General features: G+C 43.1%; 14 protein-coding genes across 14 annotated transcripts; 7 read left to right on the top strand and 7 right to left on the bottom strand.

Moving 5' to 3' along the window:
• Window positions 1-80: 80 nt before the first annotated feature.
• SJAG_02564 (F1-ATPase alpha subunit) lies at window positions 81-2,190 on the bottom strand. The gene is made up of 3 exons (XM_002173736.2): window positions 2,092-2,190; window positions 1,940-1,999; window positions 81-1,751 (listed from the first exon to the last, which is right to left on the bottom strand). The coding sequence occupies exons 1-3, from the start codon at window positions 2,155-2,157 to the stop codon at window positions 264-266; spliced, it is 1,614 nt and encodes a 537-aa protein (XP_002173772.2). The 5' UTR covers window positions 2,158-2,190; the 3' UTR covers window positions 81-263.
• On the bottom strand, window positions 2,086-4,500 carry SJAG_02563 (RFC like checkpoint protein Rad17). Its single transcript, XM_002173735.2, has one exon. It carries the CDS (start codon window positions 4,140-4,142, stop codon window positions 2,580-2,582), a length of 1,563 nt encoding a protein of 520 aa, XP_002173771.1. The 5' UTR covers window positions 4,143-4,500; the 3' UTR covers window positions 2,086-2,579.
• SJAG_02561 (dynein intermediate chain Dic1) lies at window positions 4,434-7,733 on the bottom strand. Its single transcript, XM_002173733.2, has 2 exons — window positions 7,401-7,733; window positions 4,434-7,330 (listed from the first exon to the last, which is right to left on the bottom strand). The coding sequence occupies exons 1-2, from the start codon at window positions 7,530-7,532 to the stop codon at window positions 5,645-5,647; spliced, it is 1,818 nt and encodes a 605-aa protein (XP_002173769.1). The 5' UTR covers window positions 7,533-7,733; the 3' UTR covers window positions 4,434-5,644.
• On the top strand, window positions 4,622-7,361 carry SJAG_02562 (20S proteasome component alpha 1). The gene has a single exon (XM_002173734.2). The coding sequence runs from the start codon at window positions 4,631-4,633 to the stop codon at window positions 5,429-5,431; it is 801 nt and encodes a 266-aa protein (XP_002173770.2). The 5' UTR covers window positions 4,622-4,630; the 3' UTR covers window positions 5,432-7,361.
• Window positions 7,295-8,813, top strand: SJAG_02560 (DNAJ domain-containing protein Cwf23). Its single transcript, XM_002173732.2, has one exon. It carries the CDS (start codon window positions 7,879-7,881, stop codon window positions 8,755-8,757), a length of 879 nt encoding a protein of 292 aa, XP_002173768.1. The 5' UTR covers window positions 7,295-7,878; the 3' UTR covers window positions 8,758-8,813.
• Window positions 7,690-12,991, bottom strand: SJAG_02558 (ATP-dependent RNA helicase Prp11). Its single transcript, XM_002173730.2, has one exon. It carries the CDS (start codon window positions 12,876-12,878, stop codon window positions 9,708-9,710), a length of 3,171 nt encoding a protein of 1,056 aa, XP_002173766.1. The 5' UTR covers window positions 12,879-12,991; the 3' UTR covers window positions 7,690-9,707.
• SJAG_02559 (eukaryotic protein) lies at window positions 9,067-9,468 on the top strand (the record flags this gene model as incomplete). Its single annotated transcript, XM_002173731.1, has 1 exon — window positions 9,067-9,468. One exon carries the CDS (start codon window positions 9,067-9,069, stop codon window positions 9,466-9,468), a length of 402 nt encoding a protein of 133 aa, XP_002173767.1.
• Window positions 12,992-13,094: 103 nt separating the features above from the next.
• Window positions 13,095-14,257, top strand: SJAG_02557 (mismatch-binding protein cmb1). The gene has a single exon (XM_002173729.2). It carries the CDS (start codon window positions 13,164-13,166, stop codon window positions 14,112-14,114), a length of 951 nt encoding a protein of 316 aa, XP_002173765.1. The 5' UTR covers window positions 13,095-13,163; the 3' UTR covers window positions 14,115-14,257.
• SJAG_02556 (DNA repair endonuclease XPF) lies at window positions 14,192-17,454 on the top strand. Its single transcript, XM_002173728.2, has 8 exons — window positions 14,192-14,740; window positions 14,788-15,387; window positions 15,431-15,705; window positions 15,753-16,080; window positions 16,122-16,434; window positions 16,481-16,609; window positions 16,653-16,913; window positions 16,955-17,454. The coding sequence occupies exons 1-8, from the start codon at window positions 14,475-14,477 to the stop codon at window positions 17,366-17,368; spliced, it is 2,586 nt and encodes an 861-aa protein (XP_002173764.2). The 5' UTR covers window positions 14,192-14,474; the 3' UTR covers window positions 17,369-17,454.
• On the top strand, window positions 17,437-18,198 carry SJAG_05273 (kinetochore protein Mis18; the record flags this gene model as incomplete). The annotated part of the gene is made up of 4 exons (XM_002173727.2): window positions 17,437-17,631; window positions 17,670-17,730; window positions 17,783-17,869; window positions 17,919-18,198. The coding sequence occupies exons 1-4, from the start codon at window positions 17,472-17,474 to the stop codon at window positions 18,196-18,198; spliced, it is 588 nt and encodes a 195-aa protein (XP_002173763.2). The 5' UTR covers window positions 17,437-17,471.
• Window positions 18,199-18,402: 204 nt separating this feature from the next.
• On the top strand, window positions 18,403-19,981 carry SJAG_05272 (mannan endo-1,6-alpha-mannosidase; the record flags this gene model as incomplete). Its single annotated transcript, XM_002173726.2, has 4 exons — window positions 18,403-18,612; window positions 18,651-19,223; window positions 19,265-19,574; window positions 19,635-19,981. The coding sequence occupies 4 exons, from the start codon at window positions 18,403-18,405 to the stop codon at window positions 19,856-19,858; spliced, it is 1,317 nt and encodes a 438-aa protein (XP_002173762.1). The 3' UTR covers window positions 19,859-19,981.
• On the bottom strand, window positions 19,965-23,031 carry SJAG_02554 (RNA-binding protein Scw1). The gene has a single exon (XM_002173725.2). The coding sequence runs from the start codon at window positions 22,019-22,021 to the stop codon at window positions 20,324-20,326; it is 1,698 nt and encodes a 565-aa protein (XP_002173761.1). The 5' UTR covers window positions 22,022-23,031; the 3' UTR covers window positions 19,965-20,323.
• Window positions 22,965-24,571, bottom strand: SJAG_02553 (RNase P and RNase MRP subunit). The gene has a single exon (XM_002173724.2). The coding sequence runs from the start codon at window positions 24,348-24,350 to the stop codon at window positions 23,706-23,708; it is 645 nt and encodes a 214-aa protein (XP_002173760.1). The 5' UTR covers window positions 24,351-24,571; the 3' UTR covers window positions 22,965-23,705.
• SJAG_05950 (hypothetical protein) lies at window positions 24,565-25,640 on the bottom strand. Its single transcript, XM_011050677.1, has 3 exons — window positions 25,289-25,640; window positions 25,040-25,232; window positions 24,565-24,960 (listed from the first exon to the last, which is right to left on the bottom strand). The coding sequence occupies exons 1-3, from the start codon at window positions 25,552-25,554 to the stop codon at window positions 24,667-24,669; spliced, it is 753 nt and encodes a 250-aa protein (XP_011048979.1). The 5' UTR covers window positions 25,555-25,640; the 3' UTR covers window positions 24,565-24,666.
• Between the last annotated feature and the right edge of the window lie 37 nt (window positions 25,641-25,677).

Genomic DNA, 25,677 nt, shown 5'->3' with positions numbered 1-25,677 from the left:
CCTACTATATATAAACAACATCTTCATAAATAACTAATGAAATATATAATGAACATCGGTAAACAACGAACGTTGCAAATCCGCATGTCAACTACAAATTGACTGCACCATATTTCTAATAATCTATGTATTCAGGAAGAACAGAAGAAACCTTATAATCATTAAACCTAGTTTTTTTTAACTCCTAGCTGCGTATTTGCGTTAAAGAGGACGAGCAATTTCTACGTTTGCAATTGCTGCTTAATCATATTCATGCTAAATCATTAAAATGAGTCCAAAAACTCCTTTATGGCCGATTTCAACTCGTTCTCCGTAGCTTCGTTGAGTACTCCTTCGTTTCGAATCGCATCCAATACAGCCGGTGCACTAGTACGCAGAAAGGGGATAAACTTTTGTTCGAATTCCGTGACACGCTCAACGGGAATTCTATCCAGATAACCATTGACACCGCAGTAAATTAGGGGCACCTGCTCTTCAACAGCCAAAGGAGAGTATTGGGGCTGCTTCAAGAGTTCTGTCAAACGAAGACCTCTGTCGAGGGTAGCACGAGTACCAGGATCCAAATCTGATCCAAATTGAGCAAATGATGCAACCTCACGATACTGGGCCAAGAACAGCTTGATAGGACCGGCGACCTTCTTCATAGCTTTTACTTGTGCAGCGGAACCGACACGAGAAACGGAAAGACCCACATTAATGGCCGGACGAATACCTTTAAAGAACAGCTCAGACTCTAAAAAGACTTGACCATCAGTAATAGAAATAACGTTGGTAGGAATATAAGCTGACACATCACCACCTTGGGTCTCAATAACAGGCAAAGCAGTCAATGAACCACCCCCGTGTTTAGGATTCATTTTAGCAGCACGCTCCAATAAACGAGAGTGCAAATAGAAAACATCACCAGGATATGCCTCACGACCAGGTGGGCGTCGAAGCAATAATGACATTTGACGGTAAGCAACAGCTTGCTTTGAAAGGTCATCATAGCAAATCAAGCTGTGCTTTCCATTGTCACGGAACCATTCACCGATTGAGCAACCAGAGAAAGGTGCAAGATATTGAAGTGGAGCACTTTCTGATGCAGTTGCTGCAACAATTACCGAATACTTGAGTGCATCATTCTCCTCCAATTTTTGTACAAATTGAGCGACTGTGGAACGCTTTTGACCAATAGCAACGTACACACAGTAAAGTTTTTTGGATTCGTCGTTTCCATCGTTCCAACGCTTTTGGTTTAAGATAGCATCCAAAGCAATGGCCGTTTTTCCTGTTTGACGATCGCCAATAATTAACTCACGCTGACCACGTCCGATGGGGACCATTGAGTCAATGGCTTTTAAACCAGTTTGCATGGGTTCACAAACAGACGTACGAGGAAGAATACCTGGGGCCTTGACTTGTACACGGCGACGTTCCTTAGCATTCAAAGGACCCTTTCCATCGATAGGCTGACCCAACACGTCAACAACACGGCCCAACAATTCCGGGCCCACAGGAACATCGACAATAGATCCTGTACGTTTTACAACATCACCTTCCCGTACGAGTTTGTCATTACCAAACAACACACAGCCCACTGTATCGAGTTCCAAATTTAGGGCCATACCTTTAATGCCGGAAGAGAATTCGACAAGTTCTTCTGCTTGTACATTCGATAAGCCGGAAACACGAGCAATACCGTCACCGACGGACAGCACATGACCAGATTCTGCTAATTGTGCAGCACTATATGCACCACGAATACGTTCCTGAAAATGAGTTAACAATATAAGGAACGAAAGAAGGAAATTGGAAACGAAAATTCGAAAATAAGATGCTGTAATTGTCACGAGAAATTAAAAGTAATTGTAAATTCGTATACAGGTAGAGGAGTGTCCAAAATAAAAACACAAAACCGTTCCTACCCATCTTAAAGCTTTTCGTCTCTTCAACGTACCTCGAGAATAGAGGGGACCTCCGTAGCCATGGCTTTTTCGGCATAGAGACGAGCACTCAACTTTCGTATAATTGTTAACAAACAGTTACTGTAAGTTTTAGGCACGTCATGGGATTTTAACTCTCAAAGACGTTGTTCATGTATCAACGTACAGAAAATTGCCTCGACAAAAACCTAGGCACTCTGGAAAGAGCATTACAAATCCTCCGACTTAACATCTTGCGTAGGACGTGAAACCGCTAGAACGTTTGCTTCGAGGTTATGCGAAAGACGTGAGGTATAAGCTTCGTGCAATTCTTGGTGGAGCATCTGCCATGGATAGAAACCCGAACCCTAGAATGCGTCCACGCAATTAATTCGTAAGAAATATCGGAAAATGGTTGTAGCAGACGCAGAGTTAGCGAGATGAATGAAGGTAAATCATAAACATCCTACATTGTAAGCATGTCCGGTATTTGAATGTGGTATTAATGGTGATGCTGTGCGAGTCTGAGTGTTGTTCGGTTGGAAAAAAGAAACGTGATGATTTAGTTATGTACGATGTGGAGTAGGAGTAATAAAAGTAACAAATCTTCTCCGTAGGAAACAGGTCAAAAGTTTCGTAATTCATCCTTAATTTCAGTTCCTCAATTATTCATTGTTACTCCTCCAAATCTTCAATAGGGTCATCAGGTTCTTCGTACATTGATACAGTATCTGCATCCTCTAAGCGTCTTTCGTTGGAATAAATGGAAAAGTAATCACGAAAACGAGTCTTTTCCTCCTGAGGAAGCTGAGGCCGAAATTGCAGTTGCCGCCAGCGGCGAGGAACGGGAGTCGGAAGATGAATAAGCGTTGCTTGCACGGCATACCAGGCAGCTAGCTCTTCTGCGACAAAGTTTACGGGATACGCAGGCACTAAACAGTCAGCCAAACTTAAACAATCACACACTTCAGAGACGTAGTTCACGTTTGTACACGAACTGGCGTAGTTATCAAAAATTGCTTGTCGAAAGATGGAACCTGTGGCTCCACTGGTATGAACCACGTCCGCAATATCAACCATAGATGGGCGCTTTGCTACAGCTTCGGTCGCAGTCAATGGTGTCCAACGCTCGTTATCAATCTCAGTGGCCTCATCATCGCCCTCACGCTTATTCCAAATGACTTTTCCAACAGCATGAAAGAGGCCGAGGCCAAAGTCGCGAGAAGATTTAGAGGACACGGCAGCTCGACAGGTAAAAACGTATTGTAAGTTATTAATGGCACTTCGAAGATCACCCTCATTCCCCTCTATAATTTGTGATATGACTTGGGAAGTTTGAGCAGCACTCTGTTTTACTTGTGTTTGCAACCGCATGACGCGCATAAGTGCTTTTCGCATGAAAGAAGACGCAATTGGATTAAATGTGATGTGTGTGACGCTTGGGTCTTTTAATATGTCGTCTCCCAATAGACGGTAGGCTGTATATTGGTCTTGCCAATCTGCATCCTCAGCCATAAAATACTGTGTCTCGGTAATGTTAAGGATGATAGAATTGCACCCCCGCGATTGCAGTGCTGTTAAAAGCAAAGAGCGAAAAGTGTCTATAGTACCATTGCGGTTTGAAAGCATTGGCAACTCATCTAAATAGACAAACTTTTTAGACATGTGAAAACGACTGGAGGCAATTCCACGGATGGGAGCTGAAAGAGGCAGTTCGGGATATGTTTCACAAGTTGCCATAAACTGGCCGAACTTTTTCCAAACAGAAGCTTTGTCGTTGCGGCCATTAACATCGTCGACAGCTCCTGCATCCAAAGAAGGATTTGACCATTCAATTAGACTAGCATTCAATTCCCGCGCAAGTACTTCGACACACGTACTTTTTCCACAACCGGAAGGACCGGACAAAACTAGAAGTCGGCTTGAGCTGTGATCTTCTTTCATCCAGTTTCGTACGGCAGTTACCTTTGCCTTGTGAACAGCAAGATCGACTGACAGTTGGGGAGCAAATTTGTCTGTCCATAGTTCACTTTCATGATGAACGGTACGAATAAGATTTGGTGAGGGCTTCTTGTCATCATCAGAAATACCGTCAAAGGAATCATTCGAATTTCCCTTTGCTCGCAAAGGAATGGAATGGGATTTGATTTTAGGGTTTCTCTTTCGTAATGGACTCAGTACACTGTGAAGCTTTCGTTTTCTCTCCCTCCTAATGGAAGTTAAAGAGGTTTGACGCATTTCAATGCGTTTCTTTAAGTTAAAAGCCGCGTTTCCGTTTTGTTAATAACGGTAGTAGGAGTATATGAGTACTTCTCGGGAGAAAAATCCAACTGGATGAGTTTGACAGGGAAAACGCGGTCGATACCAATAATTGAATGACTTGTCAAATAGTTTTACACAAGGAAGCTGGGAAAACCGAATACTGGCTCAACGCCCTTGGTTCGTGAAGAAAGCGTTCACGGATACTCTTCTCGACAGCGTATTACAATATATCATAAGAAATCCTACAGAGTCAAAAGCTTTCTTTTCTACGAAAGCTTCAGAAATTCATAGACGTTCTTTTCTAATGATTTGCGCGAGCTTAAAACGGAGTATTTTTGCAAAACAGCAGAAATCGTAACTCTCTACGTCCAATCGTGAAAGTTTAAATTCACGCGTCGTGTTTTGCATTTAATTCTTGTTCCGCGGCAGTCCCGGTGTCACCGCGGACCACCAAATCTAGAGAGATGGGAGTACGCGCGAGCACACGCAGCTCGCACCTGCCAAGAACCAACAACAAACGCCCGGAAAACATGTCTCAAGCAAGAGGATTTGACAGAACGATCACTGTATTCTCGCCAGAAGGTCGTTTATACCAAGTAGAGTACGCTTTTAAAGCTTTCAATAACGCTGGAATTACGTCTGCTAGTGCGACCGGCAAAAATTGTGCATGTGTAGTTACACAGAAGAAAATTCCCGATAAGTTGGTTGATGCCAGCACAGTAAACCATGTTTTTCGCATTAGCGACTCGATTGGATGCGTTATGACCGGTTCAATTGCAGATGCTCGTGCCCAGGTAATTCGTGCCCGTGCTGAAGCAGCTGAATTTGAATATAAGTACGGTTATCCTATGCCTTGTGATGTTTTAGCCAAGAGAATGGCCAACATCAATCAGGTTCATACGCAAAGAGCTGCCATGAGACCCTTGGGAGTTGCTATGACTATTGTATCTGTGGACGAGGAAAAGGGACCTCTTTTGTACAAGTTGGATCCCGCAGGATTCTTTATTGGTTACAAGGCTACCAGTGCTGGTCCTAAGCAAACGGAAACAATGAACTGGTTGGAAAAGCAATTAAAGCGCTTTGGCGAGCCTAAAAATGTTGACGAGACAGTGGAGACATGTATTCAAGCCTTGATGAGTAGTCTCAGCACAGATTTCAAAGCCAGTGAACTCCAAGTTGGCATTGTTGAAGGCGACAAGCCTTTTCGTATGTTGGATGAGGAGGAAATTGGTGCCAGACTGCAAAGCATTGCTGAGAAGGATTAAGCCGTATGTGCGGATACTCCTTTGTAACACAGAACTGCTTTTTAGAAGCCATCTTATGAATGTTTTCACGATTAGAGGTAGTATGATGTTTACCCAAAAAAATAGGCCTTGCTATGTACGCCTAGAACGAGAAGGTTAGGAAGGTACGCGATGCCGTTATTCTGGGGTTCGTTCTCTGAACAACCTTACAGGATGCTATTCCTTCCGAGAATGCTATCCGGAGAGCTTTTGGTATACATGCACTTTTCCGGAAAGGCCTCCACAAGCTATATGATTTCCGTAACGCGGTTCCCATGCTAGTCGATTTAATGCGCTCTCTTCACGGGTTGTCGCCTTTGCAAGCATCGGCTTCGTTTCGTTAGCAATGCTCCATGTTCGAATACAACCGTTTCCATCCACACTCGCCCAAATATCCGTGTCTATAGGGTTCCACTTTACATCAAACACTATGTCTTCGTGAGGAAATTCATGGAGAAGCTTTGAACTTATGCTAAGCGGTGTTGATTCTTCAGACGGAACGCTTGTCGTTTCTGAATCTTCTGCTTCCTCACGAAGTGACCACAGCCTTACGACTGCATCAAGTCCACTTGTTAGGACGTAGTCTGATTCCATGGAAGGTGCATCTGGATCAAAGTGGCTAGAAATGTCGACACCAGTGACGAAACAGCTATGTGCTGGTGTCGGGTCTAAATGTTTCTGTGTGTCTGTTTGTGTAACAACGTCTAGCAAGCTAGTTGTGCACATGCATCCATTTTCCAGGCCCACGGTGATATAGCCTTTATTTGATTTACAGAGCGCCATACTGGAGGGTGATAGCGTCGACTGTGTTGCATTCGTCGATGCATAGGGTTCCTGATAGTTGGAGGCTTGTTCGGTGTGAACAAGTGTGATTTCTCCTGCGGGACGCGTGAGCATGGTTGATTCCCAGCTTTTAACTGTTCCATCTGTGCTGCAGCTGATGATGCTGCTGCCTGCTTGCGAACTGCTATATTGAAGACCACAGACGGGCATGGAGTGTCCTCCAAAGAGTAACGAAGAAGACAAGACGGGTAACGGTCCTTGGCGAATATCCCATATATAAAGCTGGCCATTGTTGGCTCCTCCACACACAATATGTGCATGCGCGGGAGATGCAGCGATGGTTATGACTTCGCTTTCACACTGTAATGTATATTCGGGTGCTTGCAGTAAGTGCGGATTCCATGCTGCCACGAGCCCGTTGATAGCTGAGAAACTCGTATCACTTGTGTACGCTGCCAGAATAGAGCCGTCGTGTTTTAGAGAATACGCAACTCCGTTCACGGCTCTGTTTTGTACAATCTTTTCGTTCGTGAACTCTGTGGTGCAAGTGAGGCCCATTCCCTGGTCCACCTCGATTCCTTCGTCGCCTTCGTCGTCAATGTTGAACTCTGCAAAGATATTTGCGACATTTTGCATCAAAGCTCTGCATGCTCTTTTTTTTGCAGTTCGAAGGAATGTGTTGATATGCAGCTGTTTTTCCTCAAGTTCGCTCTCTTCTGCAAAACGTAACTGCTTATTAGTCGTTGGAGGCTCATAGGCAGGAGGTAGGTCTTTTTGCTCTTGCTGGGGCAATCTTTCCTGTTCTGATAGTGGTGTTTTGTTGGCGATGTCGTTTGGATCGGTTTCTTCCTCATCTGTTTGCTGTACTGTGTCAACCTGCACAGACTTGTTGTACTGTTGCCGTTTAGGAAGTGTAATATTTGGTTGCTGGATCAAGGACAAAATTTCGGTTTGTGCTAACGTCGGTCGACCGTGTTGCTGTTCTCGTTGCTTAAAAGCAATTGACTCAGTCCCTACTTCGGCTGTTTTACTGCTTGTCAGCAGCAGGTTTTCGTTTGGTCCTAGTAGTTCCGACAAAATGGAATCCACGTCTACAAACTGTTCATACCTCGTTAATACGAATCATTTTAACTTGTTCCTTTATATAATTCAGGCTGTAGTCGCAAACCTTCTCATCTTGTCTCGGACAGTGGACGGAGAGTTCTGAAACGCGTCCCTTACGACGCTGCTCGCGTCTTTCCTGTAGTTCCAAAAGTTTCGCTCGCCTTTTTGCAATTTCCTTTTTCCATTGTGAGGACATGATGGCATTTCATATCGAGAAGAGGGGACTTGCTTGTTAAGCCTTTTGTATACGATGCTTTGTCTATACGTTCTTTGTTACGCGACGCGTTTTTCATTCAACCTTAATTGTAGCGCGCCCGAACTCTACTACAAGGAAGCAGCGCAAAAAACAGTTTGCATCGTGACACTGAAAGTTTCTGACCACATCAAAAAGTATCGCTCTTCCTAATATCATTATCTCTCATTGTTTTATTGAATACTTCCTGCTTCACCTTTTCGCCCCCACATTTTCCCCCACCCAGCAGACGCGTACTGCTAAATAAGGTTACGGCGACGCGTGCCTACAATCCTTTAACCAACAATAAATGCCGGTCATTGATGCCAATTTTGACGTGTACGAAATTCTTGGAATCCAAGAAGATGCAGAAGAAAAAGATATACATAGAGCTTGGCGGAAAACGTCGCTAAAATATCATCCTGACAAGAATCCTAATGACCCGACTGCCATTGAGAAATTCCACAAGTTACAGGTCGCCTACAATTTACTCATTGATCCTGCGACACGGAGAGAGTATGACACAGAACGGCTGGCACGTCAAGCTCAAAAACGCAGAGAAGAAGCTTTTGATCTGAAACGGAAATCCATGGTTGATGACTTGAAAGCTCGTGAACAAAAAGCTTTTCAGGAAATCGATGAGAAAGAACGCGCTCAATTAGCACGATTGGAGAAACTTCGTCGACTGAGAGAAGAAAACGAGCAATTACGACACGAGTATCTCCAGAAACATGCTCGAGCAACCACGGGAAGCGGCGAAAAACGGGATCGAACAGAGTTTGAAATGAATAATGTACCTCCTAAAACTCTCGACGATATTGACCGCACAGTAAAAGTTCGCTGGAAACAGAAATATAACGAGTTTATGTCAAAAGAAGAGCTTTTGCGAATATTGGAGCCTTTTGGTCCTGTCCAAGCTCTTATTGTACGGGAATTGGACATCAACAAAAAATTCAGCACCGCTTACGTCGTATTCGAGCGACTCAGTTCAGCATACGCGTCCGTTCATGCCGAGACGGTACCCAAATATGTAAAGGATATACAATGGGCACGACAAAAAAATGAACATGGCTCAAACAAGGACAAAACAATGAATACCACTGGCGAAAAATCACAACCATCTGATTTTTCTAAACTTTCCTTTGAAGAACAGACCCTTTTTCGGTTAAAACAAAAGAAGAGAGCATAATGGGATATGCTCATAAACGTTATTTTAGGTGGCATCCTATTTACCATTTCTTCAGCGCTACCCTTCTCACCGACTTGCCACGGCATATTACCGCATAGTGCCTCATCTTATTTTCGTTCTGTGATAGTCGCTGCTCTCATGTCGCAGGGTATTTTACAAATTCAACGGAGATGGAAAGGAATTATGGTTCTAAGAAATTGCCGCGCGTTCAGTGTCTGGGCGGCTTTGTCAAAGAAAAAGACAAACATGGACTTTTTTAAGGGTAGTTCAACGTTTTTGCGAGATTGTTCAAAAAGCTAACGGCCAGTAATGTTACAACAGCCGCAATCAAATGTGTTCCATCGAGCAGGGATGGATTTTTTAGCCGTAGAAGAAGGACCTGCGACCTTGAGGACCTACTCCGTGGGTAACGTGGCTCACGATTACCTGGACGTTCATGTACCACCGAAGCCTGAAGAACCGCTGAATTGTTGTCAGAGTGGTTGTCCTATTTGTGTTTGGGACATTTATGCCGATGATCTGAGAGAATACCAAGATGCACGGATTCGGGCAAAAAAGGCTTTTATCGAACGGAAAATGGCTGTTCCTACAGAATTGAAAGACCAGCAGCTCAATGCAAAAGATCCACTTGAACAACTACCGCCATCAATCCATGCTTTTGTTGATTTGGAAAAGAGGTTAGCGAAGAAGAAATTGGAGAACGATAGCTAAATTCGGACCTAATTCCCCTTGTAAAACAGTTTCTTTTTGGAGTAATTCGACACACACGAAAAGAAAACGCTCTAGTGTATTTTTTTCTCTATACAATTATTTAATGATTTTGTTTTATTTTGTTCGTGACATTCATATCTTAACCGTTTAAACATATAAGCAATAAAAGAGTCGCGAGGTGTACTTCTTACAGCTTGTCCTTACGAGTGTTTGTTTCATTTGTCCAAAAAGTAGCCATTTTATACAACGGAATAACGGCCTGTCGGTGCGCTTCTATTGCCATCTTCCAAACTGTGGCCGATACCTTCCAGTAACAGGCGGCGTAGCTCAGTAACCGCGCGGTTGACATCGAGCTCACTGTGGCCTTCAATGAGAAGGTATAGTTTCTCTTCACCTGCCTCGGGATTCTTACCGGGTAAGTAGAAGTTTCCTTTCGTCGTGATACTCGTTCCCGTCAGTTCCGTTACATGAACAATGTTCGCGCTGTTCGTAACAGCCCATCTAGCCTGTTGAGGGTAGTCATTGATCTCCATCTTGGCCTTAAACTCGTCATTGTCAGTTTTAATGACTGTAATGGGTTGTGCAAGTTTGTTCTTTTGGAGTTGAGAAGCACTGAGTGCCCGTGCTGCAATACCGCCGACAGCGGCACGAACCCTGTCAAGCGTAAGGTCACCTGTAGATTGGCCTTCGGGTAGAGGTTCCAATGGCTTAACAGCCTCCTCATTCTCCTCTTCTTCTTCCTCCACATCCTCTCCAAACGCCCGACGTTGCATTTTCCTTTCGGCATTTCTCGTTTCATCCAAACGAGAAAGACCTTTACCACCAAAACCGCTGCCAGCAGCCTTCTCCTTGCCACTTTTAACGTTCTTAAGGAACTCATTGGCAAGGTTCTGTAATTCTAGCGGGACAGGTTGCTTACTCATTTTCAGGGCCTTGGCAATACCCACAGCATATCGAGACTGGTCAGGTGTGACAAAAGTCACAGCGACACCAGTATGACCTGCCCGTCCTGTCCGTCCTACTCTGTGCACATAGTCTTCCATGTGATTAGGACAATCATAGTTAACGACAAGCTGTAAAGATTTCACGTCTAGACCTCGAGCGGCAACGCTAGTAGCAATCAGCACATCGAAAATACCCATCTTATAATCTGAAATGGTGGAATCACGATCGTGCTGATCTTTACCACCGTGTATAGAATTACAGCTGTAACCACGCTTCATCAGTTGTGACAGAAGTGCATCAGCGGACTCGTGGCGGTCAACAAAAACCAGTGTCCGCACATCTGGCTGTGTATTGTACAGTTCTCCCAAGAGTTCAAGAAGCCGAGGAAACTTGGATTCTTCTGAACGAACTTCTACAAGTTGTTCAACCTCTGCAGCGACAACAGAGCGACCGCCCACCGTTATTTCAATGGGCTTTTTCAGAACCTTTCGTGCCAATGCTTCCATTGCTCGAGGAAAGGTTGCGGAGAAAAGAACGACTTGCCGATCTGGTCGAATATTGTTTAAGATGCGCATTACTTGAGGCTCAAATCCGAGATCAAACATACGGTCAGCTTCATCCAAAACAACATAAGTGCAGCGATGCAAGTTGGTAACTCTTCCGGAGTTAGCGTTCAACACATCGATCATTCGACCGGGAGTACACACAACAATTTCAGCACCCCGTTTAAGTTCTGCAATCTGATCCTTGATGGGAGCACCGCCATAGGCACAGGTAGCACGAAGATCTAAGGCTTTCGCGAACGGTTTACACTCGCGGAAAATCTGGACAGCGAGTTCACGAGTAGGAGTCATGATGACCGCCACCGGGCCTTCACCGTTTCGTAGTGGCCTTTGGTCCATGATGTGCCGAAACATGGGAAGTAAGAAAGCAATTGTTTTTCCACTTCCAGTTTTTGCAACTCCAATAACATCCCGACCAGCGGTGATGGCTGGAATAGCTTGTGCCTGGATAGCAGAGGGCTCTTCGAAACCAAGAGATCGAATTACAGAGAGTGTTTGCACTGATAAACCGCACTGACTCCACGAAGTGACTGGTTTAGGGCAATCGATTCCGCGAATTTTTATGCCGCCCAAAGACAATCGTAACTCATCGACCTCCTCTAGAGAAAGCTTCTTCAACTCTTCGGGCTCGACATAAAAGTTCTTCCGAAAATCTTCGTAGTTTATTTTAGAATGATCCACTGTAATAAAGTCTTTCTTTTTCATCCGCTTAGCGGCTAGTGCCAGGATGTTTTCTTCTTCGGCCAAAGTTGTAGACTGCTCATACAAGTCATCCTCATCATTGGTGCCATCAACCACTTCAGCATTCAAAAGACCAGGACGTACTACGTCAGTAACGCCCTCTAAAGACGCCATGTAAGCGTCGAGAGGATCAACTTCATTGTCATGGCTGTTCCCGGGTACCGCAGCCCCATCGGTGTCCATTGCAGAATCATCATCCTCCTCCGCCATCAGTTCTGCAATTCCAGGACGCTTAGTCAAAACCTCATCGTCCATTTGAATTCTTCCAATACGGACTGCATTATTTTGTTTGACAATGTTGAAACCAGAGATACCGGAAGAAGGCATAAGCGACGGGACAACGCGTTTGTTGGCTTTTTCTGTATTTTCCACAGACGAAATTTCTGAGTTAGCCGCCGTTTGAGCCTCCTTCATTTGTTGTAAGTTGCTTTCGGCCTTTGCCAATTCCTCTGCCTTGGATTTTTTCCATGCATTCAAACGCTCTAGACGCGCTTTCTTCTTTGAGTCAAGGTCTTTCGGCACACGGACAGCGTTGGCAAGGCTTTCTGCATCTACTGCACTACTAGAGTTATCTGGAGCTGACGATTTAGCTACACTCGACTTTGCTGGAACAGTGCTAGAGGCCTGAACTGAAACAGTAGGCACAGTTAATCCTGCTTCTGAAGAAGAAGAGACATTACTGGCTGCTGCCGGAGCAGCAGAAGGTTGATCGAACCTTGAGCGACGCGCGCTTCTGCCAATTGCTTCACGAGGAGGCGACGAACGTTGTTCGTGTTGGGTTTCTTTTCTGTGTTCATGACTGCTATAACGTCCATGAGACGAACGATCGGAAGCATGATAGTTTGAGCGGTAATCTCGGTCAAAACGACTCGAATCCTGTCCACGACGAGATCTGTCTTGTGAGCTACGTGATGAAGAATCAGAATATCTGTCGTGTCTCCAAACGTCTCTGTCATTTTGTCTATTGCGATCACCTCTGTTGTCTCTAGAGACATAATCATCTCGTCTGTAACTGTCTCGGTTTCGTCGATCAGAGGAACCGTAACGACGCCGAGAGTCTTCTCGGTCATTGTAGCCTCGTTGATCACTGAAATTCCGTTTTCTATTGTTATAATAAGAATTCCTGCCATCCGGAGAACGGGAACGACTTCGTTTAGACATTTGTACGTTTTTAAGGAAGGTGCGTTCCAGTCATAGATGAATGAATAATTGTCGCCTCCTATACTCTACGGGAAACTCTAACAAAAAAGAATTTAAAATATACACCCTCAAAACGTAATTATATTTGGCTGATTCTATGAGTGCTAATTGAATAGTTATAGGTTGAAATAGTGTATAATATGATTGTATTTATTTCGCTGCCATTTGCAAAAGCAACTCGAGTAGTATTTACGCTTAACCAGACCAAACTCTACAACAGGAAAAATAACCAGACAAGTCGATTCGATGAGTGAAACAAACACTGAATCTCAAGTCTCGCAGCAAGAAGAAGTTGTTTATCAAGTTCCAAATGAAAATACTGTCCCTAAAGAGCTTGGAGTAAAAGGTGAAGAATCGCCTGAGAATGCCCCTAAGAAAACCGGAAAACAAAAGTCTCAAACCCGCAAACCTACTAATCTCCCTTCTCGTGGAAGATCTGCTTGGCAAATTTTTGTCTCTGAAAATGTTCACGGTACTACGTTGAACAAGGATGTAATGTCTGACTTGTCTCAGAAATTCAAATCGCTCACCACGGAGGAGATGGACGATTTGAAGGACAGATCTCAACGGTCTCGTGAAGATGCCCAGAATGCCCGTCAAGAGATTATCAACAAGATGACTTCGAAGGAGATTTTTGAAGAAAACTTAATTCGTAAAGAAAGACGTGCTAAGGGAATTAAGAAAAACTCAAAGCCTATCAAGGATCCATCTGAGCCTAAGAAGCCGTTGTCCTCATTTTTGTACTTCACCCAAAAGCTTCGTCAGGACCCCGAGTTTAAGCAGAAGCTAATGGGACCTGCTGTTTACAGTATTACCGAGTTCTCGAAGAAGGCCGGAGAAGTTTGGAAGTCTCTTTCGGACGACATTAAGGCACCTTTTATTGAAGATGCTGCGACTCGCCGTGCTCAATACAAGGAAGAGTATGAAAAATGGAGAAAAGACACTGGCATTGACCAAATTGACCTTCGCGATATTGAAAAGAAAATCAAGAAGATCCATGAGGAACTTGAGAAACCTACAAAGAATGGTGAGAAAAATGAAGCTGATGAAAAGGACGATGATCATGACGACGGCGACGAAGAAGAGGGTGAGGAAGAGGAAGTTGACGAGGTTGATACTGATGAGGAGGAGGACGCTGAGGCCGACAAGGAAACTGATGGCGTTTCCAAGAAGGGTCCTCACAATACTTCGGCCTAGTGTCTTATGGAGTCTCTTCCATGGGAATGAACTTATGACCTTAAAACTAGATACCCAGATACCCTCAACATTGCCCACTGATACCCTTCTGGGCGTGTTATTTTTGGATAGTTATATAACAAAAATATAGATGTTTTATGAAATTTTGTCCATACTGAACATGGGTGTGTCAACGACTTGAAATGAAACGAACGAACGTCTTCCTATGTCACGTTTAAGTGCCCAAGAATGGCCTTAACCATGTTTATTGATTCTAATACTTAACATTGTCTATAAGTCTTCTACTAACATAACGAAACCCACCCGTTCAGACGACCTGAAAATGTCCGCTTGAATTTTTTCTTGCAAGAAGCTCATGAGATGGAATTCGAGGCAAAACTCCCATTGTCATTTCAAAAAGAAATTTTTGAAGAAGTTAGAAATGAGGATGGCCTGTGCGTCGTAGCGCCCGGACTTTCTTCGCTGAGAATAGTCGCGAATATACTTGCATACTATTCTGTTCCAGGATCACTGTTAATTCTCTTGAACGCAAATGACACAGACATTGAAATACTAGAGAAGTACCTAGATGAACTAAAAAAGCCGTTGGTGTCTGTTAATACAGATAGCATGTCGGTAGATGGAAGGTAACAAACTTGATGAATGATGAATTATTTTATTTACGACTTCTTAGAGAAAAAGCTTACAAGGGCGGTGGAATATTTGCTGTCACTAGTCGTATTCTTGTTTTGGACATGCTTACTCATCTGATTCCGGTTGAGTTTATTACGGGTTTAGTCGTTTTGCATGCCGACAGAATAACTGCAACGGGATCAGAGGCTTTTGTCCTCAGACTGTTTCGCCAAGGCAATCGTGATGGTTTTATCAAGGCATTTACGGATGAACCGGAAAGATTGACGATGGGTATAAACGCATTAAGCGGCTGTCTACGATGTCTTTTTCTGAAACATGTATCCATTTTTCCACGATTCCATGTTCATGTTGCAGAAGCGCTCGAAAATTCACCAGCCGCCGTTGTCGAGTTCAACGTTGAAGCAACTGAGTCTCAAAAAAGTATGCAGACATGTATTATTACGTGTATCGAAAGTACGATAAAGGAGTTGAGAAGGATCAACTCAGCACATCTGGACATGGAACAGTGGACAGTTGATTCGCTGTTACATCGGAGCTTTGATATCATTATCCGTCGACAACTTGATCCTTTATGGCATCGTTTAAGTTCAAAAACAAAAACTCTGGTATCAGATCTAACCACACTGAGGTCCCTTCTCACGTAAGTCTTTTATAAACAAAGGGACAAAGTTCTAATTATGCAGTTCACTCATTTCTTATGACTGTATCAGTTTCTTAAAGTTGCTTGACACAGTGATTTTGTCTGCAGGAGGTCGAAATCCCATGCAAAACCAATCACCATGGCTGCTTTTGGAACCAGCTAATACTTTAATCAACCTTGCCAGACAACGTGTCTACAGCGTGTCTCCAACTTCGCCGAACGTGCAAGTACCAGTCTTAGAGGCACTCCCGAAATGGGATATATTGAAGACAATATTAGACGAAATAAAACAAGATGCCTCAAAAACAGACGTGACGCGTATGTTGTGGTCTCATGCAAGTTCTTCTTTGCTAACAGTGGCATAGCTTCAACGTTAATTATGTGTGCTGATGATCGGACATGCTTTCAGATAAAAGACTACCTGCTAAGTTCCTCCTTCGACGAGGATGCTTCTCTAAAGTTGATGCAACGAAAGCTTAGGGATTACTTAGATTGGTTACAAAGATACAAAAAAATTAAGAATGAGCTTCAGATAAAAGGTATTCCGAAACAACGATTAGAAAGCAGCAACACGTTTCGGAAAGCCGTACCACCCAACAAACGTAGACGAGTCCGTGGAGGATCAAATGCTACAACGAGATCTACTACCCCGGTAGAGGCGAACGATAATATCGAACCTCTTTTTTCTTTAATGTACGTCTAATTTTTTGTTAAACCTATTAACACATTCTTAGAAATTCACATGTTACAACGCCGGAGACCGAGAGCAGCGAATCGTCCTACTTCAATGACTTCTCTCTTAATATTAAGTCCTATGATGGTGACTATGATGATATTCTATTAGAAGAGCTGTCTCCGAATTATATTATAATGTATGATGCCGATCCAGCTTTCATTCGACGAGTCGAGGTATATCGAGCAACTCATCCTGAAAGGCAGTTAAAGGTTTATTTTACATACTATGGGGGAACGGTGGAAGAGCAGCGATACTTGTTCGCAGTGCGCAGGGAAAAAGATTCATTTTCACGCCTAATTAGAGAAAGAGCTGTACGTGCTTTTACTACAAGCCCACATTTCTAACAACAACTTTTAGAATATGACTGTGCTTTTGACAACAGCGGAAGAAAGTCTTACTGATCCTGAGCACAAGTTTCTTCAAAGTGTTAATACAAGAATTGCAGGTGGAGGTCGCGTTTCATCAATGTCAACGGAGCAACCGAGGGTGAGTCAGTCGCACAATGGATTATAAAATTAACTTGTGATAGGTTATTGTGGATCTACGAGAGTTTCGAAGCACCTTGCCTTCAATGCTGCATGGTCACGGTTTCTCAGTTGTTCCTTGTCAACTGACGGTTGGTGATTATATCCTTTCTCCAAAACTTTGCGTTGAGCGCAAATCTGTTCCTGATCTCATTCAATCTCTTAATAGCGGTCGACTATATTCGCAATGTGAATCAATGCAGGATCATTATGAAATCCCAATACTCCTAATTGAGTTTGACCAAAACAAATCGTTCCAACTGGAGGTATGTGGCTTCGGGCTGTTAATTTACTAACTGGTTATTAGCCATTTGCAGAGTTGTCGGCAGAAATCGGAAAAAATGATCTCCAGTCTAAACTCGTCTTACTGACGCTTTGTTTTCCAAAATTGAAAATCATATGGTCTAGTAGTGCATACGCGACGGTTCTAATATTCAGTGACTTGAAAGCTTTGCATGAAGAACCCGATCCAGAGACTGCTGTATCATATGGACTGGAGCCTGGTCAGGATGCTACCAGCACATTAAATCGTGCACCGGTAGATTTACTGTTGGGTCTCCCTTATGTTTCTCAGAAAAACTATCGGAATATTGTTTACAGTAACGTTAAAAATGTTACGGAATTATGTGACACAGAGCGACGCAACTTAACAGAATTAATTGGCCCAGAGTGCGGCAACGGTCTTTATAATTTCATGAGAAAAGAACTTAAAGATGTGTAATGCGCACGGCTTTCTGTAGAAAAATTGCTTATTGCCTTAATATATTGTTTTGTTCTACTTTCTATTCCTACTTTCCAATATCCAACGAAGGACGTTCCGAGGTATGAAAACATCAAAACTCGAAGAAGAAGAAAACATCCAGGAGCAAAAACTAGTAGAACCTGTCCCTGTTGTATTTCAATGCCTAAACTGTTTACAAATTGTCGGTGATTCGAACTCCTGGGTCATCTCAAAGGAGGAATTAAATACTGTAACTTTGCGAGGTACAAAACTCAATTTGCTTGGCATTCTCTAACAACAGACGTCCCAGTAGATCGCGTACGAGTGAGTAAACGGTTAGAAACAACGAAAGACGGACTTTGGTATGGTGCTTTATCAAAAGGTCATAAATTCAAATTAACATATGGTAACTAGTGTTTACTCAAAAATATACTGTTTAAAATGTAATTTTGAGCTTGGGATGGTATTCCGTGCAACTTCAAAAGCTCTGGATGAATTACGGTACGAATTGCTCAAGAAGAAGAATTGGTTCGCTGAACTAACGGTAAAGTGATATGTACACATTTCGAATTGACAAAATTGAATCCTATGAGCTCGGACAAAAATCATTTGACACACTCGGTAATACTCGATTTGATATAGACATTCAAATGAAAGAGGATATCTTGAAATTAAAGTCTTTCTGCTTATCCCTTTCTGAACGCTGGCAACTACATGATGAAAGCTTACAAGCCATATGGACTATCCTCAATAATGACAAAGAAAAGAACCCAATAACTGAAAACAATGTCCGTCATCGAACGAAAAAGGTGAAAACGCAAAACACTTAAACGGCTTTCATGCGTAGTTGTGACACTATTTTTTCGTCCAAAAAACTAAACAGCGGCCAAGTTCGCTCAGTTTATGCTCCTAATAGCATGTTTAGGTTTACAATCGTCAGAGTGACTAGAGCCGCATTCCTTGAGCCATTTTTTAATTTGTTAGGCAGCTTCCTCGAACTTGTTAATGCAGCAACAGCATGCACATAAAAAAACATGCTTTGGTTTAAAACCCTTTTAATCTTGTTACTGAGTCTACTTGTACAGGGTATTGAATTAAATCTTAATAACTCTGAATCCATCGACAGCGCGCTCAGTCTGGTAGCAGATGGTATGCTTAATTACTACGCTGGAAAGAACTATGGCGGTACTATTGGCATGTTCGTACCTCCTGCTTACTGGTGGGAGGCAGGTGCAGCATTTAATGTAAGTCGTTGTAAACTATTTTTCGATTAACATAGCAGGGTTTATTGAATCGTTATTTGGCAACTGGAAACGATACTTACAATATGTTAACAATGCAAGGCATGCTTCATCAGATCGGAGACAACTCGGATTACATGCCGGCAAATTATTCCACATCTGAGGGTAATGATGACCAGGCGTTTTGGGGATTGTTAGCGATGTCAGCTGCCGAATCCAACTTTACGAATCCGCCTCCAGATGAACCTCAATGGTTAGAGCTAGCACAGGCTGTTTTCAATCAACAGGTGTACCGCTGGGACACGGGAACTTGCAATGGCGGTTTACGTTGGCAAATTACACAGTTTAATCATGGCTATACTTACAAAAACTCGGTTTCTAATGGGGCATTTTTTCAGCTGGCTGCTCGTTTAGGTAGGTATACTGGCAACCAGACATTCTTTGAGTGGGCAGATAAAGTATACAACTGGAGTGTAGCTGTTGGACTTGTTCTGGATGATTATTCCGTATTGGATGGAAAGTCTACTAAAGACAACTGTTCTGCTATTGAATTGACTCAATGGACTTACAATAGTGGATTTTATATGGCGGGTTCAGCATTTTTGTATAACGCTGTATGTGAATGGTTTTTTTATCTTTACTAATAATTATACAGACTGGCTCAGAAGTCTGGAAAAACAGAACGTCTGGGTTCGTGGATAAGGCTGCCGAAATGTTCTTCTACGAGTACATTGTTTATGAGCCAGCATGTGAAGTGTCTGCCACATGCAATTACGACCAAACATCCTTCAAGGGTTTCTTATGTCGATTTATGGCTTATACTGCAATGCTTGCTCCATTCACCCGGGAGACCATTGAGCCGTACCTAAAAACTACTGCACGGGCTGCAGCAACCGCTTGTTCCGGAGGCTATGACGGCGTTACATGCGGTAATCAATGGTGGTGGAACAATGGTACTTGGGATGGTATGTATTGGAGTTTATTAGATGAATCCCTTGTCACTTTCATTCACTAACACGTACTAGGATTATATGGCCTCGGCGAACAAATGTCTGCGCTTGAAGCAATTGTAGCCGTCCCTTTCATGGACGCAGCACCACTTTATACACACGCCAATGGAGGTTCCTCCACAGGAGATAACATGGCAGGACTTTACGATGATGAGACAAGCTGGGCTCCTCCAAGCTACCTGCCCTTAAACTCCATTCTACTTCTCGTTTTATTTTGGATGCCAATGCTAGTTATATAGTATCATCTCTGTTTATTTTTTGTACATACTTTTACTTCTTTCACTTATATTTAATACTTTACCCGTTCTCCCTCTCTTCATACTATCCCCCCAGCAGTGAAGTGTGGCCGACTACAAAACAGATCAAGTAAACACTGTGAGTTTTTAGTATAGTATATATGTTATTTATTCGCAACAAAATATGAAATCTAGCATAGATAAAGTCCCGCCAATCGTTTGCTAGTTTCTAAATGAAATGAATTTTGAAAAAATCTGCAAAGCAACGACAACAAACCTCTTTGGGGAACTCAGATTAGCACTGCTGTCATAAGAAAGACCATGAGAAATACGTTCCAAACCAATAGCAGAGGTCGAAAAGATTGACTTATGAACATAGCTGTAACAAGGAAAGCGAGCAAGCTTATAAAAGCGCAAAAAACTTACATGGGGGAAGCATGGATAAAGAAACAAAAGGACACTCACTGCTCATTTATAGAAGGGCGCCGTCCCCCATGAAGGAACATGCGTATCATTGTGATTGTTCTGGTTTAGCAGGGAGAGGTTTGGATAATTCACAGAACCTGAATGCAGGTTGCGGTTGTTCGAATGTGATGAGCTGGGAGAGCGCACACCAAGTGGATTTTTCGAGAAACTAAGGCGGATACCACCTTTAACACTGCTAGAGAGGCAAACTCCTTGGAGGGCTTTAAGTGCCTCAGTGGCATACGCAATTGATTCAAACTCGACAAAACACATAGGACCATTTCCCTTCGTTCTGAAACAAAGACGCTTGTAACCCGGCTGGGTAGAGAACAGCGCCTTCAACTCATCCTCTGAAGTAGAAGGAGGCAAGTTACCAACATAAATTGTATTGCAAGGGGGATTTTGATCAGCCGGGTTAATGTTCACAGGGGTAGTTACCGGAGCCCGTTGATGAAACGAGTGGGAGACGAAGGGCGCAAACGGAGTGTTTGGCGACATTGAAGAAGCAGAATACAGAAAGTCGCGATGCGTCGGCGTAAACGAACCAGGAGTCAACGGGGGTGACACAGAACGTTCACCAACGTTCGCAGTGAAGGCGCGGAAACGAGGAGACTGCGTAGAGCCAAGAGGGCTTGCATGGTAAAACTTATCCGGTGAAAGTGGCGATCTGTTGGAGAAATTGGTGTTAATGGAAAGTGACTGAAAAGAGTGCTTAGAGTTAGGGGTATCTGTTGAAGATTTCAGAGTAGGCGTGTTCATCCAAGGACTGGAATCGTCTTTAAGACCCGAGAACGGTCCTCGAGAGGAACTGCTTGGTGTCCATACACCATCTGTTCTCAACGGCTTAGCGGCATCACCGAGGGGACCAGAATGAGAGAATAGATTGTCAAAGTGGTTATTCACGGAATATAAAGACGATCCTTGGCTGGCATCACTAACATTCTTTAGCTTAAGCAAATCAATTTGCGACAGCGATTCACGCATGGCAGAAAAATGGTAAGACGATGAGGTGGAACTGTGACGGGAGAGTAAGGAGGGTTGAGCGCCAGCGCTAGCCTCAGCATGCTCAGCGTCGCTAGGAGTGCAAGACCCTTGGCAAACCTGATGTCCGTTATTGTCCACCACAGCAATTCCAGAAAACGAATAAAACTGGCTCGTCATGAGTATGGAACGAGCATAGACAGCAGCCTCGTAAGAGCGGAACACTACACAACCGCTCAATGTTTCAGATTCGGTTGTTGCCGGAGACAGTTCACAGGACTCGACATCTTTTGCAAAGGTAAAAATACCAGCAAACTCGCGGAACGACATGTCCCGAGGAATGTTCTCAATGAACAGGGAAGCTAAGATAGGTGGCGGTGATGCTGTCTTTGATACACGGCTAGCAAACGAAGACACACGAGAAGAGCTCGATGATCGTTCTTTAAGTGCATTACCCTCAGCACGAGAGCTAGTCGAACCGTCGGAAGAGTTTGAAGAGGAAGAAACATTGGTTGATGATGCTTTAGGCGACATGTGCACATATGATGCGTCGTCGTCGCCGTTCAAAATCCCTGTGGGGAGAAGCGAAGTGTCCTGGAGCTTCTCGCGAGACTCTTGTGGCGAAGATTGGACGCATCGAGGGAGAAAGTAGCTAGTAGATTGTTCTTTTAAGGTCTCCATCGTTTGTGGTACGTCAGGAGAGAGGAGCTTTAAAGACATGATAAGAGTTGGCTTTGCTCACAGATATTTAACGACACTGTTTGATAGACGGTATTAAACAATGTATGGTATCGTGCAAATGAACACAGGGTATACAAGAGAAAACAAACGCAAAATGAAGCCTTTTCTTTCGCTAAAAAAATGCAGCAAGGAAAGACGATGGGAGTAGAGCGACGAGGGAAGAAATGAGGTTTCCGTTTCGTCTGTCAACCACAGAAAAATTTGTGATTTGCTAAGTGGGTAATGAGGTTATCCAAGTTTCTTGCGCAAAATAAATGGCTGAAACTCAAAGAGATGCAGAAAGAAATGCAAAAACAGTGCAATGAGATGCAATGAGGAGCTTATGTTGATCACAATGAAAAAGGAAATGGAAAGAAAAAAATGTGACCTTTCTCAATGAAAAAAGCACGGAAATTTTCTTGGACAAGTGGTTATGTGCTAGCGGAATGCTGGCAATACGAATGATAATTTGTCAAAAGATGAGAAAAACGCAGGACGAGAAACAAATCAAAAAACCAAAACTAAGAGAAATTGGGGTCACAGCGTTAAGGACAAAAGCGGGTTATCAGTAAAAGAAAATGCGTTTTGAGCAGTAAGAGTGAGAAACGACAGGCAAACGAGAACAAAAGGAAGCAATGAGACTGGATGTGCGTTATAACGTAAAAATGTTGGGGAAAAGCGGGCACCAGCTATCGATAAAAGTAAATAAAACAGCGAAAGGCCTCAGTGGCGGGGAACTCTTTCCGATTGCTTGGACAAACCAAAAACAAACTCTCCACGTGTAGCGTAGCTTAATTTTTCGCTCTTTTCACAGATGGATGCGGAGGAAAAGAGAGATCCTACGTTTTCGTTTTTTGTGTTCGCGTAGATAACACAAAAATAAAAAAATTATATGTAAGATTCCGAAATAGATCAGTGTATGCGCTTAAACACTTAAAAAACAATTTCGGTTAGGAATGGATGGATTTTCAACCGTACCGTAGTATTTTGTGGCCTTGGCTTTCTATGAAAGCCTTCTGATGTTTTTTGCTCTTGTGAAGTTATGTCGGAACAACATTCGCGCTCATTAGTCGTAGTGAACACCAAGCAAAGAAGGCTGGTATCACAACGCTTTGTACCAAAACCCTTCGCTTGCGTGGGAGAATGACAGTCGCACAGAGATTAGTAAGGAGGATACGCCGTCTATACCAGCACAAGTTTCGGTTTTTACAAGAGGAAACGCTATCGACGGATATCAGTCAATGAAAAAGAAATTTTGAATAAGACGACGAGAACAGCGAAAAAAACGCCGACAGGATTGTGTGATAGACGGCGGCAACAATCGGCTGTTGTCGGAACATTTCGTAGGAAGAACCGTCTTTTTTGGAAATGAATGAATGAGGAGTCTGAGGAAAACGGCTGAATGTACACGAGAAATCATGCTGCAAAAGGCGATTCGTAGTAGTTTCAGGGTTCAAAAATGACAATTGAGAAGACGATAAGGGAAAAAAAACAGGAGGATCGGTTGGTAAACGATAAGGAACCAGCGGAGACAACGCGTTTGTAAGACAAACGACGGTTTGCATATGAGAGTAAAACACGTGTATAGGGACATCCATGCGCACCGCAAGGAGCTTTTCAGCTCCGAAGGCTATACACTTTGTTGTCGAAGGTTTATTGGAGGTTAAGGCACAAAAGTCGCTCGTTAAGGCTTTTTAACCTTTGCGGAGGTTTTCCCTTGAGTCTTTGGATTTTGATTTTGGTTCTGTTTTTTGTTTTTTGCCGTTCGAGTGGGCCGAGTGACTACGACACGATCAATCTTTGTAGCTAGAAAACCCGTTGCTTCGGAAGAAGACGGCCAAGATGGAGGGGAAACGGTCTCGAGGATGGGGGCAATGCTGGGCAGTATGGGCGACGTAGAGGCTACGGCAATGGCTCGAACACGACTTAGTCCCAAACGAGACGCAAAAGCAGCTTCCATTTCGTTTGGGATGGCTACGAGTCGGCATTCTGGACGACTTTCGTGTGCTTGGGTTTGAGAGAACGCGTTTCCATTGGCGATTAACTGTGGAAAGTGAGAAACGAGGATGGAATCAGTTGGAAGAGTCACAAAAACCACACGAGGCAAATCCGAACCAGTCTGGATGCAATCCTCTATCAGTTTATTCGTTTCATTTAGTCCAATTGTAAGTCCAGTAGTCCTTGCGTCCTGGACATTCGCGCCCATTCCTTGTAAAAGCAACCGACATAGTTTTTCCTTGGATTCCGTTGTTGTTTCAGGCCATTCGGCAGTCAGCGGATTGTCAAGAACTAGTTTCACAATTTCCTTCTTCTTTCCCTGCTTTTTCATGCTGTTTAAAGTGTATTGACGACGTCAACCGTTTGCTGGAGTTTGGTTCTGGTTAGGTTTAGGTGTCGCATTTAGCCGATATAGTACGCGAAGATGCTGCACCACGTCATGTATGACGTGGATTTCTACCGGACGACGCGCGTCGCGTCGTTTATAAAACAAAAGGACGATTGGAGACAAGCGTGACGAAAAGGAAACAGAAGATGAAATATGGCGTTTTAATGGTTGAACTAGCGCAAAAAAGATCGTCTCGGGTGTTTCTTTGTTATTCTACAAAAACGCTATTTTTAAACAAAGAGTGTAAATTTAGTATAAATTAAAACAAATACAGTAACTTTGAAAGCAGTTGTTTTAGATAAATTAACCAGCGTTGAGGATGGTTTCTGTTTCTTATCAGCTTTCGCAGATAAAATAGTAGTGATAAAAGGCCAAGTATGACTGCTGTCGTTGTTTTCCAGCGTCGAGAGAGAAACGCTTTTAAGATGTGAATTTGTTGAAAAGTGGGGAACAGAGACGTCGAACGAGCAGATGACGGAGATGGAGACAGAGACGACAGAGACGAAGGTAATTTGTCTTTTGCTAATGATTGCTCAATGACTTTATATAAAGCCTGTATTTGTTAGAACGAGAAAATGATAACAATAAAAAAATTAAAAAAATAAAAAAAAAAGAAAACAATCCTAGCATACCCCTGGATCTTCACCAAACCTGGCAAATTGTCTTGCTAGGTCATAATCTTTAATTGAACATGCAGTACGAACCGCCAATGGAAGACAACGAATGAACGGAGAATGAGAAAACAATGGAAGGAAAGAGTATAATAAAGTAATCTTCTCTTTTGAATTTTCTTTGTTTAAAGGTGTAGACAAGCAAGAAAAGACGCTAAAGAGTTAGAATCAATTAACATAGTATTTCTTTTTTTTTTTTTTTTTTCATACAAATATTCAACAAGTTGATCAGGAATTGCTGAACCATAAATATCATGCAAACATGACCACATCTCCTTCCAGTCATCATTCAGATCGTTACATATTTTTATTAACAAAGAGCAAGCCTCTGTAAGATTAGATGTATCCTTTTGGTTGTTATAAACGAATTGCCGCAAGAGTTGTCGGGCATCCTGAAGCTTATCATCAAGGTAAAGCTTGTACGCGTGCCCCAAGGGCGATGTCGTGTAAACGGCACCGTTTCTCGTCGTTAACATGGAGCGGTGAGTAATGAGAGAGTTTAAGCAATAGAGGGATGATGGGTCGAGTCAAGGTCAAGCATGGACCAAAAGTCTGAACCGGCAGTCATTCCCAAATGCATCACTACAAACACACAGCTC

Source organism: Schizosaccharomyces japonicus (genome assembly GCF_000149845.2).
Source record: "Schizosaccharomyces japonicus yFS275 unplaced genomic scaffold supercont5.1, whole genome shotgun sequence".
Lineage (NCBI taxonomy): Eukaryota > Fungi > Ascomycota > Schizosaccharomycetes > Schizosaccharomycetales > Schizosaccharomycetaceae > Schizosaccharomyces > Schizosaccharomyces japonicus.
Note: the sequence above shows the minus strand (reverse complement) of the source record. Positions and strands in the feature narration are given on the sequence as shown.

Excerpts from the sequence above, each read along its gene's own strand:
- SJAG_02564 (XM_002173736.2), bottom strand. The coding sequence starts at position 2,157 with ATGTTAAGTCGGAGGATTTGTAATGCTCTTTCCAGAGTGCCTAGGTTT. Across the intron at positions 2,000-2,091 it reads TTTTGTCGAGGCAATTTTCT|TTGAGTGCTCGTCTCTATGC; the intron begins GTACGTTGATAC and ends ATTATACGAAAG. Across the intron at positions 1,752-1,939 it reads AGGTCCCCTCTATTCTCGAG|GAACGTATTCGTGGTGCATA; the intron begins GTACGTTGAAGA and ends ACTCATTTTCAG.
- SJAG_02563 (XM_002173735.2), bottom strand. The coding sequence starts at position 4,142 with ATGCGTCAAACCTCTTTAACTTCCATTAGGAGGGAGAGAAAACGAAAG.
- SJAG_02562 (XM_002173734.2), top strand. The coding sequence starts at position 4,631 with ATGGGAGTACGCGCGAGCACACGCAGCTCGCACCTGCCAAGAACCAAC.
- SJAG_02561 (XM_002173733.2), bottom strand. The coding sequence starts at position 7,532 with ATGTCCTCACAATGGAAAAAGGAAATTGCAAAAAGGCGAGCGAAACTT. Across the intron at positions 7,331-7,400 it reads GTCCGAGACAAGATGAGAAG|TTTGTAGACGTGGATTCCAT; the intron begins GTTTGCGACTAC and ends AGGTATGAACAG.
- SJAG_02560 (XM_002173732.2), top strand. The coding sequence starts at position 7,879 with ATGCCGGTCATTGATGCCAATTTTGACGTGTACGAAATTCTTGGAATC.
- SJAG_02558 (XM_002173730.2), bottom strand. The coding sequence starts at position 12,878 with ATGTCTAAACGAAGTCGTTCCCGTTCTCCGGATGGCAGGAATTCTTAT.
- SJAG_02557 (XM_002173729.2), top strand. The coding sequence starts at position 13,164 with ATGAGTGAAACAAACACTGAATCTCAAGTCTCGCAGCAAGAAGAAGTT.
- SJAG_02556 (XM_002173728.2), top strand. The coding sequence starts at position 14,475 with ATGGAATTCGAGGCAAAACTCCCATTGTCATTTCAAAAAGAAATTTTT. Across the intron at positions 16,435-16,480 it reads GCCTAATTAGAGAAAGAGCT|AATATGACTGTGCTTTTGAC; the intron begins GTACGTGCTTTT and ends AACAACTTTTAG. Across the intron at positions 16,610-16,652 it reads TGTCAACGGAGCAACCGAGG|GTTATTGTGGATCTACGAGA; the intron begins GTGAGTCAGTCG and ends AACTTGTGATAG.
- SJAG_02554 (XM_002173725.2), bottom strand. The coding sequence starts at position 22,021 with ATGTCTTTAAAGCTCCTCTCTCCTGACGTACCACAAACGATGGAGACC.
- SJAG_02553 (XM_002173724.2), bottom strand. The coding sequence starts at position 24,350 with ATGAAAAAGCAGGGAAAGAAGAAGGAAATTGTGAAACTAGTTCTTGAC.
- SJAG_05950 (XM_011050677.1), bottom strand. The coding sequence starts at position 25,554 with ATGTTAACGACGAGAAACGGTGCCGTTTACACGACATCGCCCTTGGGG. Across the intron at positions 25,233-25,288 it reads GATCAACTTGTTGAATATTT|CGTCTTTTCTTGCTTGTCTA; the intron begins GTATGAAAAAAA and ends CTAACTCTTTAG. Across the intron at positions 24,961-25,039 it reads GGTTTGGTGAAGATCCAGGG|GCTTTATATAAAGTCATTGA; the intron begins GTATGCTAGGAT and ends TAACAAATACAG.